This window comes from Monodelphis domestica, chromosome 3, assembly GCF_027887165.1.
Source record: "Monodelphis domestica isolate mMonDom1 chromosome 3, mMonDom1.pri, whole genome shotgun sequence".
NCBI classification, from domain to species: Eukaryota; Metazoa; Chordata; class Mammalia; order Didelphimorphia; family Didelphidae; genus Monodelphis; species Monodelphis domestica.
The window spans coordinates 230,031,313-230,047,466 of NC_077229.1; the positions used below are offsets into that span (position 1 = coordinate 230,031,313).

The window sequence follows — 16,154 nt, forward strand, 5'->3', positions numbered from 1 at the left end:
TTCCCTAGGGGTTCCCTCTTTTTTGAGCTAGGCTGGCTTTCATGAAACAATGAACAGTGAGAAATATCTAATTTTAACCTTCTTTGAATCCACACCCAAGGAAATTGGTATGATTTTTTTAGTTTGGTTAGTTACAAGTTATTTGCTAAAAGGAGTCAAAGTCACATGGGTAAAAGGGAGCAACATGTAAAATCCCATGAATGAAAACTCTGCAACCCACCCCAAGGATTGGAAAGTTTACTAAACTTTTTTCCCCATCAGATTCATGGAAAGAAAGATCTCTAATCAACATCTTAATGTACAGAAAATGCTCGTCTCTCCTCAGAGAGACAGAGTAGATCAATTCATACATGAATGAAAGGACAGGAAGATGGAATTATAGGTGATTGTTAATGGTGCACATTGGATCCAGAGAGGATCACTATGGACAGTTTTAGAGAAACAAGGTAAACAATGAAAGGATGAACTGAGAAGGAAATACTGAGGAAAGTGTGGAAAAAGAGTAGATAAACATTTTGAGGACAATTTTATGAGAAATAACTATATTATAGTTTTTAACTTGTACTTTCCTTCTCAATATAAATTCCAAAGCTTTGAATTGGTTACTTGTTTCCCTACCTTCTTCCTACCTCCCCCCAAAATACTTCCATTGAAAAGACACTTGTTAATATTTTTTTCTCCACTGGGAAGTTAGATATTAAACTTAATTCTATCATTGTGTGTCTATAATGTACAAGGTTCTATGCTAGCCATTGCAGGGGATACAAAGAGGAGTGAAGCTCACTTCTGGCTCATAGTGTAATAGGAAGTAGGATGGGCTAGAATGTTTCCATGGACATAATAAAATACTACAGAACTTCAGAGGGGAGGAGATTTTACTTGAGAAATGAGGAATTATTGATGGTATCTGAGCAAAGTAGATGATGAGAAATGTGCATTGGGAAGATTGATCTTGCAGTGGTGTAGGTGAGATGGAGGTGGGAAAACCAAGAGAAAACTTAAGTAGTCTAGTATGGCAGCAGAAGGAATGGGAAGGCTAAAAAAGAGGCAGAATTAGTAGGATTTAAGCTCCATTTGAAAGTGAATGGCAAAGAAGCACCAGCATGGGAGATGGCATTGGTGTCGGGAATAAAATTATCAACAATTTTATATTACAGTCTACATCTTCAAAATTTAGGACCCTAAATGCATTGATGTGACTAGAGAAGCTGGTGTGAGACAAAAATATTATTGAAATTAAATTTATACTATTTTCAATGATGGGATCCTATATTAGGATTCATTGCATAGGCAGATCAAATGTTATGTTAGGTATTATTATTTCAAGTCAAATCAATTTACTATTATGGATTGTTCTATGCCAAGTACTGGGAATGAAAAGGAAGGCAAACAGTCTCTGTCCTTAAGGAGCTCACAGTCCCGTGGGTTTGAGAAGGAAATTACTAAGTATAAGTATGATTTTATACACACAAACACATGCATACATTTGATAGATTAGAGATAATCTCAAGATAGAAAGTACTAACATTAATGAGTACAAAGAAAGGCTTCTTATAAAAGTAGAATTTTAGCTGAGACAAGGGAAGTGGAGTCAGCCTACAGAGGTGAGGAGGGAGAAAAATGTGGGCATATGGGGGAGTTATATGACTCAGAATAGGGAAATGGCATGTATGTAAGGAACAGCAACAGTCACAGGACTGTAGAGCATATTGGAAAGGTAAGAAGGGGACAAATTCAGGATTTTAAAAGCCATCTTATTTAGTCCTTTCAGGCATGCTCAAATCTTCATGAGAGTTTCCTTGGTAAAGATACTGGAGTGGTTTGCCATTTTCTTCTCCAACTAATTTTATGATGAGGAAACAAGGCAAACAGAGTTAAATGCCTTGCCCAGGGTCACAAAGCTAGTAAGTATCGTAAGGCAAGATTTGAACTCTGGAAGATGAGACTTTTGGACTCCAGGCCAGACACTCTCTCCATTGCACCACCTGGCTGTTGTAGAAGAAGTCATGGAGGATTTTATGTGACTGCAGAGTCATTGGAGTGAGGAATGACATGGTCAAATCTATATTACAGGAGGATCACTGTAGTAGCTGAATGATGGAGGAACTGGAGAGGGGAGAGGCATAAGGTGATAAGAACCTACGCATAGGTTCTAGTAGTGTCAGAAGGGGAAGCCTGAGAAACGAAATCAACAGGACTTGGTAATAGATGGCACTGAGAGTCAGGAGTCATGGTTGGCATCGAGGTCACAAGCTTAGTAACCATGAACTAAAAGATATAACCACGACTCTAGGTAAATTATACTTGAAATAAAATAATTTCAGAAATTCTATTGTATTTCATGATATAGATTTCCCTCACAAATATTAACAACTAAGTTTAAATAGGAAATAAAATACTTTGCCATTAAGTGTGAGCTCCTTGAAGGAAAGGGTTGCTTTTTGCCTTTCTCCATTCCCAAAGAGCAGAGTACCTTGGCACTTAATAGATGCTTCATGATTTCTGGGCCTCAGAGGTATGTTATCAGCTAAACATTAACTTTTTTTATTTTAAATACAGAATCCATGAATTCTGGAGGGAGAATGGACTTCAGCAATTTGGTCCAATATATCTCAATTAACAAGTGAAGAATTTATATTTAAAAGACTTTTTCAGGATCAGACTGCAAGTAACAAAAGGCATCTTGATTCCCAGTCTGGTTTTACAATATGCAAAGGATAGGTCTATTGTTTCTCTCTGTAGGCAAGCCTTGCTGATAGAAAGACAAGGAGGAAAGAAGCATTTATTAAACACCTATATGCCAGGAATGTGTTAAGCCATTGTCTAATATTATCTCATTTGATCCTCACAACAGCACTAGTGCTATTAATATCATCCCTATTTTGCAGTTGAGGAAACTAAGGAAAACAGAGGTCAAAGAAATTTTCCCAGAGTCCCACAGCTATTAATGTCCCGTGTCAGATTTGAATTCTGGTCTTCCTGTCCCTAGGGTCAGTGGTCTATCCACAACGCCACCCAGCTTATACTTCTGTTTCCATGAAGCAGTCCAAGCTGTTACTTCCTATTGTGTTGAACATGGGTTCATCAGACCACACACTTAAAGCTAGAACCATCTACTCCAATTCCTCACTTTATAGATGAAGAAACTGAGGCTCAGTGAGATGAAATTACTTGTTCAAGGTCAAAAAGATAAGAAAGCATTAGAATCTAGTTTTGAATCCAGAATCGTATTCCTTCCATTGTACTAAGACTGAACAAGAACTTTCAGTATTTCATCTCAGTAAATTCAATGCTCTGCAAAAAAACTCATTTTAAGAAAAACAATGGAAGAAATGAACTTTTTCTTTTTCCATTTAAAAAAGGCATTGTCTTCAGAACACCAATGTAAAGATAACACAGCAAAGCATTCAGTTAGGAAGGAATTGGAAGTCTCTATTATAAAGGAAGAGCTTTAAGAAGTCATTCAAACAAACTCTCATTTCACAGATGAAGAAATCAATCTTTGTAGTTTTTAGACTGAATTATTCTAGAAGTTTCCTACACTAGCTGAGGCAAAAGTAAATTCTTATTTTGGCATTTTAATTGGTCCATGAACATATTAAAAACTCTTTAAAAGTATTTAGGATTATAAGACCATAGATTATTTCTTCTTTATCTTAAACATATGAACATGAAAACAGAAATCACTATCAAGAGATTGAGTCTTTTTGTGTTATTCAGACCCGTAGTATAATACACAGCCATTAAGAATGAAAAGTTCAAAATGCATTGCTGAAAAAAAATCGGATCCTTTTCCTAGCAAGAGCAATAGAGGACAGAGTCATCAAATATAATGACACTGATTTATACACTGAATGTAGATTGGTTGCTTCCATAGGCTTGAGAGTTACCTTACCAGAACTCTCTCATTTTGGCAATTTTTCTGCTCCTAGGAATTTTAGGATTCATCATACATGGATGCTAAACTGGGCCTGATGTGTTCTTAATAAAATCTAGATTTGTGCCATTGCTGCTGAAACCAATGAAACCACTGTTAATCTAGATCAGCTCTCTGACAACAGTGTAGATGAAGATGCATGTGTTTGTTTTTTTTTCTCCTTTTAGCTGGAAATTTCTGCTCTTAGTACCCTCTAGGTACAGTAGCACCGGGGTACGGATGGGTTTGTGGATAGTAGAGTAACACTGTTTTTCAACTTGGAATACATAGCTCATATGCCCTCTCTATCAATAAAAATGTGGAGTACTGTGTCTATAACCACTTTTCTTTTGGTCTCATAATTCAATTTCTGAGAGAGAAGAATATTCTCAACTAGAAAAATAAGTTCAGAAGCAAACATTTCAAATATGTGAAAAATACATTTAAGAATATTTCACTAATAATATATAGAACACAAAATGAGAATGTTTACAAGCTTCAAGTATTGGAAGACTTTGTCTAGAGCAGCATCTGTTTTGTCTGTATGTAGACAAGCTTTCACAGTTTTTGAGACTATAATATGATTTAAGACAGGCAGTCAATATGTTTAGGTTAAATATGTTGTTTAAAAATGCATAAAAAAGTAACTGATGGAAAACATCCATTTGAAACAAAGTAATTTTCCCCTAAAGCACAAAATAATTAAATATGCAGGAGCTTTTTAATAATATAAAATACTATTTTTATTTTCAAAGCCAGTACATTTGGCTTTGGCAGACTGCTTATGCATTTCTAATACAAAATTGGATTAAATAAATATCATCTGATGTATAAATAAACCATGAAACCAATTTGAAGGTAAAAAAAGTAACTTTTCCATAATTTAAAAAATTAACTTTCTAAATTTTCTATAGTTGTTAATCACCAAGAACAGATCACTCTGTCATGGTAGAATTTGTAAAAGAATAAAACACAAATCCTGATTTCATCAATACAAAAGTCATCAAGCTATATATATATATATAGCAATATACACAAAAGATTAAGTAGCAATGTTTGTTAAAACTACTTCTTTCTCCCATAATTTACATTGAGTAACTTGTATTTTAATTGTTTTAAACATCTGATTAGCCATCCACATAAAGAGCTATAAGAGTACTTCTGTGTATTTTGAAAGAGGGACTGAATTCAAATCTGTTCAATACTGATTAAATTTTTCACATGATTCATCAATTTTGTCAAAATAAATGGAAGCATCTACATCATGGATGGCCTTGAAAAGTGCAACATTTTCAGTGTGCTACTAAAATTATTGAAAGGTAAACAAAATGGTTCCATAGGCACCCTATCAGGGATATCATATTAGGGCAAAAACAAAAAATGCCTGATATTTTCTAAAACTAGGCTGGTTAAAAAGTCTGGGAAGCCTAAATGATATGAATACAAATTAAGTGGAAAAAAAAACAAAACCCAACAACCCAAGAACTTGGATCAAATGACCACTTAGAGGATTTTACCCTGACTACTTCAATTCCTACATTATAGTTTCCAGGAAACTATTTATAATAATCACATCTTTGATTGACCATTTTTGGCTCATGACTTATTGAAGAGTTAAGTTTCTGGGAATATCCTTAAAGCTAAAACAACATGTTCTTCAAATGAATTTTCACAAAACCAGTATTCTACATAGAGTTATTTATGCATTCTTGTTATAAGAAGATGTCACTCACATCAACCTGTCTGAAAATTATTTGGCATTAAAAAATGTGTATTTTGGAATTACAAATGTTGCTATGAAAAAGGAGAATTCATGTGAAGAACACAAGCTCAATTTTTCCTTTCTAATCAGTACATGTGTGCATGTATCTACAGCACATACATTATTCCCAGGAGAATTTGTAAAAGGACAATTTTTTCAATTGCTACAAATAAAACATTTTTTTTCTAGAACCCTTAATTATTTCTACTTAAACAAATATGGTATGGATTAAGTTTTAGTTTTGGAAGTAACTACAATTTAACTGGATTTTTAAAAGAAAGATTATTTGAGAGCTTAACTTTTCATCTTAAAAAGTTTTTCTTAACTTCTAGCCACTACCACTAAAAAACTATGAACCCTGTTATCCTTATATACTTTATACTGTTATACTTTTCCAAAGAAGCCATTCCCCAGCTTTAAGGTCAATATCTTTGAAATGGAATTATTTCATATTAACTATGTACTATATAATTATTTTAATGCAAAGGCATCTTAAGCATTGTACTGTCATGTGTTTAAAAGTGTTCATTCAATTTTCAGATGTGCTTGATTTACTAACTAGAGCATTGCTTAGGATGACCAGTGACTAAAAGAAACATGAAATTATCTGGGCAAGTATCTACTGTCTGAGCTCTCATTTACAGTATTCTTGCTTACAACTCATCTTCCAGGGAGAGATGGTTTATTAATGTATGTTGAAGTTTATAATGTTTATACTTGGAAGCAAAGGAAAATGTCGTATTTCAGGCCAACCTGAATTAGGTTTTGGTTCTTCCTTAAGAAAGTTCAATCTATAATCTTAACTTATATTTAAAGAGGAAAATGGTCATATTTGGAGTCATTTTTTTCAACCACACCTAATAAAGCACATCATATGTTAATATCACAATATGAGAAAAGGTATTCCTTAGTATACTCAATCTCTGAAACCCTGCTTATGTCCAAGGGAAAAATTCTTTAAAGAAAATTTTTAAAAATATTATACAATAAAAATAAACCTTTTAAAGATTAGATTAAATTGTTTTATAGTCCTCATATTCCAAGGAGTTTTATTATATAGGAGCAGCTATTAATATTAGGACAACAAACCTGAAAAATCACATTTGTAACTGAACATGTAAAAATGAAAAAAGTTTTTTGCTCATATAAACTGGAAAGAAAGTTACAGAATGGATGGTAGATAAATTTCTCTTCTCTCAAAATCCTTCTTGCCAAACTATCATTAGGCTTTAAGCTTGTCAGTTAAGGCCTTCTGCATGTGTCTAGGATAAAATTAACTAACCAATATAGCTGACTAAACTAGACATAACAAACAGACAGAAATTGAGCAAACCCCTGTTAAAAACTTATCTATCAGAAGTTCAATGTTAAAATAAACAAATAACTTCAATGTTAGGTATGCCCATAAAGTCACAAATATTTATCAAGATTCCTAAAGTAGTGCCATACATTGTTTCAAAGGAAAAGTGCATAAAAAATAGAACATCTACCACTCAAGGGCAATTACAATTATCCAAAACAAATTGTTTGGAGTCAGGCTTAGCGCTGACATTCACTAGAATCCTCAGGATTTATACAAATCCAGTACCACAAGAAGATTAGTTCAGGTTTTTAAAAAAACCAAACTTTTCCCCAAAAAATATACAATACACAAAGCAGTTTGGAAAAAAAGTAATATTATTTAACATTTTCTGACTTAAATATTTCCACATAACAAAAAGTATTTTCATATCACCAACTATATTACTTATATACATATGCCAAAAGTTAACAAAATAATCAAAAGATGCCCTATCAAAATAACAGTGAAATGTCTCTTCCTTCAATGACTTGAAATGATCTTGTGTCTTAGTACACACAGCCCACATAATATTTACAATCAAACAAATGTGTTTTCTGAAACTAAGGTAGCAATGTGGGCACATAAAAGCAATTATTTTGAGGGAAATAAAATAAAACCCAGTTTTATATTACATTATAATAAAATGAATATTCATTTATTAATAAAATGAATACAATACTGATCTAGAAGTGCTCATGTGAAGTTGAAAACTTTGATGAACTCTCTCTATAATTGGGACTAGTACTATATTTACAAAATATACTGTTCAGCCACACAGAGGCCCATATATCTGTATATATACATACATATTTATATATAGAACATATAAATAATATTAAAAGAACAAACTAAAATGAAGCAAAGAATTTTCCATCTTTGGAATGTTGAAAGGATGACTTACACTAGACTCCAGTATAAGGTTCAAATTTGGTTATGGATATATTTATGTGGCACCTTTCAGGAAAAAAAAAAAAGCAGTTTGCTTAGGCAGTTTCATTGAAATTAAAAAAAAATATTTGTTTACACACAAAGGAAAAATACTGGTGCATTTCTGGATTTTTACAGCTCAGAAAAATATTATTTCTTGGGATAGCCTGAGCTATCAGAGCTTCAGTGCTAAGAGTCTAGTTTCATAGGGTAGGTACCTTCTGCCTTCAAAATATGGCTTGTGCTTTCTGCAAGAATCCAACTCAGGAGCTGAATATATTTTTATGCAGAATATATACAAATACTAATCACTTTTGTTAGGACAGCTTAGTTTTTACTTGTACTTTAGATTCACCCTTTGCACTCTACTTATTATTTTCATGCCCCAGATACTGTATGCTAACTAATGATTAGTTACTTTTATTTGAGAGAGAATTGGTCCAGCCATCTCTCAGGATATCAGTTTAATTAATTTACCATAACAAAAAAGTCATTTATTACCACTAGCCAAAATGTACAGAAAAAAAAATGAGCAGGGGGAAAATATTTCACTGTGCATTGCACATTCTTTCCTGTATTTAATGCTCTTATCATATTTTTAATATTAAGCTAGGTTTCTTATAACAGAAAGTGTTAAGTATCAATTCTCATACTTTCCCCATGTTGGCAATCTGCTAATACAATGAAATCACACCCCAATGATAAGATCCAATGAAAGTTTGTTTTTTGTTTTTTGTTTTTTAAACAAGATGTATTGGCTGTGGATTAGAAGATGAAACTGCCTGTTGCATTACCTGAGTTCGTTGATTTTGTTGATCAATGAGCACAAAACAGTTTACCTTTTTCCTATTTTCTCCTACAAGCTTATGAAAGACAATGATTATTTAAATAATGTTTGATAACTAAAAACCACATATTCTTGTTAACATTTTTAACACGAAGCTTCAAACAAAAAATCCAAATGCTTTTCTCTTTTCAAAATTTAACTTCAGAAACTTTGTTGTTGAAAGTATTATTTAAATTATCATCGAAAGACGTTGGTTAGGCTCTGCCATTCATTTGAGGTTTCTTGACCAACTTCTTCCAAGTGGAGCGCACGATGGAGATCTTCCCCTTCTTGCTCTTGATGACTAGCTGATTCCTGTAAAGTACCTATTAGAGAAAAGCAAATGAAGAAAGTATAAAAACAGCTATGTCTCAAAATTAAAGTTAAGATAAATAATTATGAAACATCATGATCTGATTTCTACTTTCCAATAAAAAGTAAAGAGCTACAGATGAAAGAATGTCTTAAATATTTATCAATAGTTCATAAATTGAGCCCTTTAAAGCACCCATAACGTACAATTACTCACTATCCAGATTGAACAGGGAGCTTGTATTATTATTTCAATAGTTTACCTTTACATAGCATTTTATGTAAATGGGCATGTATTCTTATTTAATCCTCACAACAACCCTATGAAGCAAGTAAATTATAATCATTTTTATAAATGAAAAACTGTATTTCTTCCAATTCTAGGAGAGGAGAAAGAGAAAGAAAAAAAGCACTGCAGGTTAGATGCAAAGTAAAAAGGAAAGCATGGCCTCTGCTTTTTTCCCCCCAGGCTTTCCATTCTCCATGTACACTCTCCATCTTAACCATGAAACAGGCCCCTTCACTAAAGCTCTATACCATTAAAAATTGCAAGCTTCTCCATATATACTCCTCTAAATCTTACTAGTCTGTAAATTTAAATAAATTTAAAATATAGTTAATAAAGCAATTTGATTTCTGTTATAGAGACCTCAGAGGGTTCTATTGTTTGTAAAAATCCTAAATTCATTTTCTTTAAGTTCCCTTTTCTTTTCATTGAAATTGGAAGAAACAGAGACTGTGAAAAGTTTTAAACTTTGTGAATATAACATGAGTCAGGTTGGAAATATACCTGCTGCTAATTGACTTTCTACTTGGATGGGAGGTAGAAAGAAGAGGTAAATATATACTGAGAAATTCTATAGAGTAGGACTACAAAGCAAAATCTCCTGATACAGTTCTAGATAATTTCATTCTTTTAATGAATAAGTGACTTTTAAAGGATGGTCTTATTGAGAGGAAGCAATCCTAGAATTAAGACACCTGGGATTTTTAGATTTCTAGCATTTAGCTGTGAGTCCCTATTCTTTCATTTAAATTATTCAAGTAATTATTTGAATAATGGCAAGGCTCTGTGTGAGATTTCATTCCAGATGAATTGGTGGAGAAGTATCATGAAGTTGAATGATATCATGGGGTACTATTTAATTTTGAAATTTGTTAAGTGTATATTGAACAGCATAGCACAGTTCAAAGGGCTAAGATTAAAGAATGCTAGGTCTGTCTTTTCACTCTATCTTCATGGAACTATGAAAAACATACACATTTTTGTCATTCAGTCCTTTCCAAATATTCATGACCACATTTGGTGTTTTCTTGGCAAAGATACTGGAATGGTTTGTCTTTTCCTTCTCCAGCTCATTTTATAGATGAGGAAACTGAGGCAAACAGAGTGAAGTGACTTGCCCAGGGTTACACAACTAGAAAGATTTGAATTCAGGAAAATGAGTCTTTCTGACTCCAGGTCTCCAATCAATCCACTGTGCTACTTTTCTGACTCCTCATATATAGAAACACAATAAAAACTAATAGGTAGTAAATGCTTACGGTTAAAATCAATTGTTTTCAAAGCTCAGTAATATGGAGAAGATACTGAGGTTAACTAGGATGATTAATTATGATGATGACAATAACTACTCACACACCAACAGTTTTTAGGTTTGCAAAGTGTTTTCTCTTTAAAGCCTCTATGACCAAGTTGGCAAACCTATGGCACACATGCCCCAGCATGCCAGAGGGCACTGCTCCCCTCTCCCTTTCCATAGAACCCAAGGACACTTCTCACATTCCATGCCCAGCAGCCCAAAATGAGCACTTCCTCCCTCCACTCTCTGGGATAATATGGGGGCTTAAATGCGGTGGGAGGATGCAGTTTGGGCATGTAATCTCTAAAAGGTTCATCAATGCTGTTCAATGAAGTGGGTAGTGTAAGCACTAATGTGTCTCCTTCCTACTCCCCAAGCCCTGCTTTAATATGAAAAAATAAGAGCCTTACAGAGTCTACAGTGATTCCAATGAGGGCTCCTGCTTCCATAGCCAGGGATTCTTCCTACACCATGTCATAGACAATTATATTTAAGTTTGGCCTTAAGGACATTAACAAATGTAGATGGGGGTAGGGCAGGGGTCAGAAAGAGGCACCCCAGATATAAGGAAGAAAGTGAGTTTCCTCTTGGCATTCAGAAGAATGGCCTCAACAGTTTTTGGAATACCAAACCTCGATTCTACTAAAGCAGACAAAATAAAGACCCAGGGTCTGCTGAAGGATCAGAGAGGATGAATTTTAAATAAATAATAAATATTTATTGAATTGCTTTCTACATTTTGTGCACATCTTTGTGCTAGGTGTGACAGGAAATAGAAAAATATACAGGTCAATAGACTTTAAACAAATATTTAATGTATTTTAGGAACAATTAAAACAATTGTCTGAACCAGGAAATGGGGTACAACAGAGCTTTGCAATATTATGAATACCACATATATAAGAGGCAATATAGAGGGTTAGTTTTAGAATCAAGAAGAATTCCTATAAATTAGAGAGAATGACTGCATGTCCATTGTCTGGGATGTGGGTCAGAGATTCCATCCAGTCTATTGCTTTTTGCATTTTCTTTGACCATAAGAATTCCAAGGAATACCTTTCTTTTGAACAGAATTTGATTAAAGGGAACAAGGGCTCTTTTTTCTCTATATGTCTTCCCTATGATGTAGGTATGGGGAGGGATGGATAGCTTAATTAGCTATTCGTCAGTTAAAGATGTGTTGCGATGTTCAACAAAGAGGATAAATAATGAATTTCTAAATATTCTATTAAGCTGCTTGATCCAGTTTGCATTGTCCTGGGTCGTGACAGACAACCATGGAAGCCTATATCACTTTATCAGTTATGATGCTGATCTAGCCAATAAACCCAATGTAATCAATAATATTCTTATCCAAAAATCAATCCCTTAAGAAAGTTTTAATCATAATACTATAAAATAAAAGAGAAAGGCTGAACGATCTCAAAGTGGTTATTTACAATTCTTAATTTGTGGCCTGTGATCTATATTTATGACATGACTTATGATTCTCTGATCCTAAGATGGATAGGAGTGAATATACAAAACTCAATGGTGCTCATGAGAACCATGTAATCATTTTGGCCTCGGCACTTTCTTCCATTGGTGTGTTTCAATACTCTCACTTGGGAAAAAATTAAAATAATATTACTTACCAGTATAACTATGTGCTCGTTTCATATGGAGTTTCATATTGCTTTTCTGTGTAAATCCCATTGCACAATAATCACATTTGTATGGTCTCTCTCCTGTGTGCTTTTTCATATGTACCTGAAGTGCACTCTTCTGATTAAATGCTTTTTCACAAAGAGTACAATGAAAAGGACGTTCTCCTAAGAGGAGGGAAAAACATATTCAATTTCCTTTATCAGACTCTATTAGAAAATAAGACACATTTAGAAAAACAAATATGGATTTTTTAAAGTGGAGATAGTATTTTTAAATTTAAAAATAATGTTTATCTCTAAGATAATGACCCTATCTCTAAGATAATGAAAACTTTTTATAACCCTATTAGTCCATACTGAAATAGCATAAAATTTAATAGGCATTTGTTTAAAGACCCAGTAAGGCATATAAGTGCTTTTAAGAGTAGAGATTATTGTTTTGCATATTTCTACTTCCTCTCATATCTAGTACAAAGATATACACAAATTATATGAATAAAAACGTCTGGTTCAATTTAAAATATCTCCAGGGACACTTGGCTAGACAGAGAGGGCAGAACAGATCACAAAGAGTGAGAGAGATTAAGGTCCTGAAACACAGAGGTATCAATGGAAAGGTAGGAATAACAGTTGAATGTAATATTTTATAAAGTAGATATAATAGAACATGAAAAATGACTAGATGTTGAGAATGAGGAGAAACAGAAGTCAAAGTTGACTCCAAAATTTTTGCATTAGTACAATAATGGTTCTATCAACTGAAATAGGAAAACTGAGAGGAAGGGTCAAAGAAAAAAATGGGTTAAATTTTGGAGATGATGAGATCAAGATAAAATATCTAGACAGAAATATACAGTTTAAGTACATAGAAATCTGGAGTTGAATATATAAGACTTAGGAATCATCCATATTCATAGGTGAATTTATATATGAAATCAACAAAGCTAATGGTATAAAATGGTAAGATGGCCAAGAACAAGAGTCTTGAGAGCAACTCTGGGAGCAGAAGGAAGAGAAATACAGGATAAAGAAAAGGAATAATCAAAGAAGTAGGAGAACAGTATCATGGAAAACGAAGGAAGAGAGAAGGAATACAAAGAGATTTACTTAAAGTAATAAATTAGAACTAAATTTTTATACCACTGAAAACCTTCACAGTGGAAAACATCTCTTTTCTAATTAAAAGAGTTTCATAATGAAGCTGAAAGTCCCAAAGAGCTATTCTTATGCAAATTCTACATATTAATTCTACAAACAAAATGATATTCAAAATGGTTTCCAGTACTTCATCAAGTTTTATTTGTAATTCGACTATAAACACTGCATATCTCTATAAATTATTTCACAGCACTCTAGAATATTTCTCTCATTTAGAAAAAAAGCATTTTTCTCATAATTACACTGCCTATTTCATCCAGAAATCGATTTGAAATCCCTAGACAAAAACTTCATATATTTATTGGTTTCTACTTAATGAATAAATAGTGGTTTGGACTTTTATAAAAATTTTTTTCAAAATGATATTCAAATATACAAAATATAGTTAACAATCCCAAACATTGTTCCCTCAAAACTATTGCTTCTCTGTGTATTCAAAAAAATTATTATTTTAAATGACCATTAATTGAATTACAAAATTAACAATTTTCTTTAAAAAAGGTTCACTTTCAAGACCTTTATTTACTAACAATTAAGGTGAACATATGAAAACTAAGGATAACTATATAATTTTACAGTATTAATTTCTAAAGTCAATTATAAACTTCCCAAAATAAGACACAAATACTGATTTAAAAAAGAAATAAATATTTTTCCTATAATGATATTTTAAGCTATTCTGCATTTTCTTTTCTTTATTCACCCAATTAGATACCTACAGCATAGCTTTCACTAAGGAGGAAAGCCAGGTGCCATACCTATCAAACTACAAAGAATGTTTTTTTTATAGAATTAGAAAAAATTATAACAAAGTTCAGTTGGAAGAACAAAAGATCAAGAATATCAAAAAATGTGGAGGATGGTGACCTAGCAATACCAGATCTTAAACTGTACCATAAAGAAGTGATCATCAAAAACAATATGGTACTGGCTAAGAGATAGAAGGGTAGATCAACAGAACAGATTTGGGGTAAATTACCTCAGCAAGATAATGTTCAATAAACCCAAAAATCACAAAACCTACTTTGACAAAATTTGCTGGGAAAATTGGAAGAAAGTATGGGAGAGATTAGGTTTAGATCACATCTCACACCCTACCAAGATAAATTCAGAATGGGTAAATGACTTCAATATAAAGAGGGAAATTATAAGTAAATTAGGTGAACATAGAATAATATACCTGTCAAATCTTTGGGAAAGAAAAGAATTTTAGACCAAGCAAGAGAGAGAGAATATTATAAAATGTAAAATGAATAATTTTGATTACATTAAATTTTAAAAGTTTTTTACAAACAAAACCAATGCAACCATAATTAGAAGGGAAGCAATAAATTGGGCAAAAATTTTTATAACAAAAATGTCTGACAAAGATCTAACTTCTCAAATTTGTAAGGAGCTAAATCAATTGTACAAAAAAATCAAGCCATTCCCCAGTTGACAAATGGTCAAGGGACATGAATAGGCAATTTTCAGACAAAGAAATCAAAATTATCAACAAGCACATGAAAAAATGTTCTAAATCTCTCATAATTAGAGAAATGAAAATCAAAACAACATATGAGGTACCTACCACTTCACACTGTAAGATTAAAATTAATATCCAAATGCTTCAAGTATTATATTTTTAAAAGAATTTGTTAATAATAACTTGAAGAAAAAAGAAAATGATAGCCTTAGCAAAGAGAAAGTTGCCCGGACCACTAAAAGCAGGAAGAGAGCAAAGAGGAGAGCACAAGAAAAAGAGTTTAAAGGCAGAGATACAGCAAACTTTTATTTACAATACATAAAGGCGAGTATGTGGAAAAAGGGAAAAGTATTCTGGGAGATGAAGTCCAAGGGTTCAAAATTTCTAATTACACAACACCTAGCTGATTACCTAATATGACAGCAAAGGAAAGTAATAAATGTTGGGGGGATGTGGAAAGATTGGGACACTAATACACTTCTGGTGGAGTTGTGAATTGATCCAACCATTCTAGAGGGCAATTTGGAATTATGCTCAAAGGGCTTTAAAAGACTGCCTTTTGGGGCAGCTGGGTAACTAAGTGGATTGAGAGCCAGGCCCAGAGATGGGAGGTCCTAGGTTTAAATTGGCCTCAGACACTTCCCAGCTTTGTGACTCTGGGCAAGTCACTTAACCCCCATCATTGCCTAACCCTTACCACTCTTCTGCTTTGGAACCAATACACAGTATTGATTCCAATTGGTTCCAGGAAGGGAAATAAACAAATAAACAAAAGAATGATTGAACAAATAAATAATAAACATAAAATAAATAAATAAATAAATAAATGAATGAATAAATGGGTGACTGCCTGCCCTTTGATCCAGCCATATCACTGCTGGGTTTGTACCCCCAAATAGATAATAAAGAAAAATACTTGTACAAAAATATTTATAGCCACACTTTTTATAGTGGCAAAAATTTGGAAAATGAGGGAGTATCCCTTGATTGAGGAATGGTTGAACAAACTGGTATCAGATGGTGATGTAATATTATTGTGCTGTAAGGAATGATGAATTGAAAGATTTCCATGTGAACTGGAAAGACCTCTGGGAATTGATGCAGAGCAAAAGGAGCAGAACCAGGAGAACATTATACACAGAGACTGATATACACTGTGGTACAATCAAATGTAATGGACTTCTCTACTAGCAGCAATGCAAAGACTCAGGACAATC

General features: G+C 33.1%; 1 protein-coding gene across 10 annotated transcripts in view; it reads right to left on the reverse strand.

Moving 5' to 3' along the window:
• Positions 1 to 7,070: 7,070 nt before the first annotated feature.
• ZNF236 (zinc finger protein 236) overlaps positions 7,071 to 16,154 on the reverse strand; it is a 240,519-nt gene continuing 231,435 nt past the window's right edge. For all 10 annotated transcript variants that reach the window (XM_007487804.3, XM_056823559.1, XM_007487802.3 and 7 more), the window contains 2 exons: positions 12,303 to 12,479; positions 7,071 to 9,099 (listed from right to left, as the gene is read on the reverse strand). In XM_007487804.3, the coding sequence (XP_007487866.1) occupies positions 8,972 to 9,099; positions 12,303 to 12,479 (305 nt within the window). In that variant the 3' untranslated portion in view covers positions 7,071 to 8,971. The remainder of the gene's footprint in view (positions 9,100 to 12,302; positions 12,480 to 16,154) is intronic.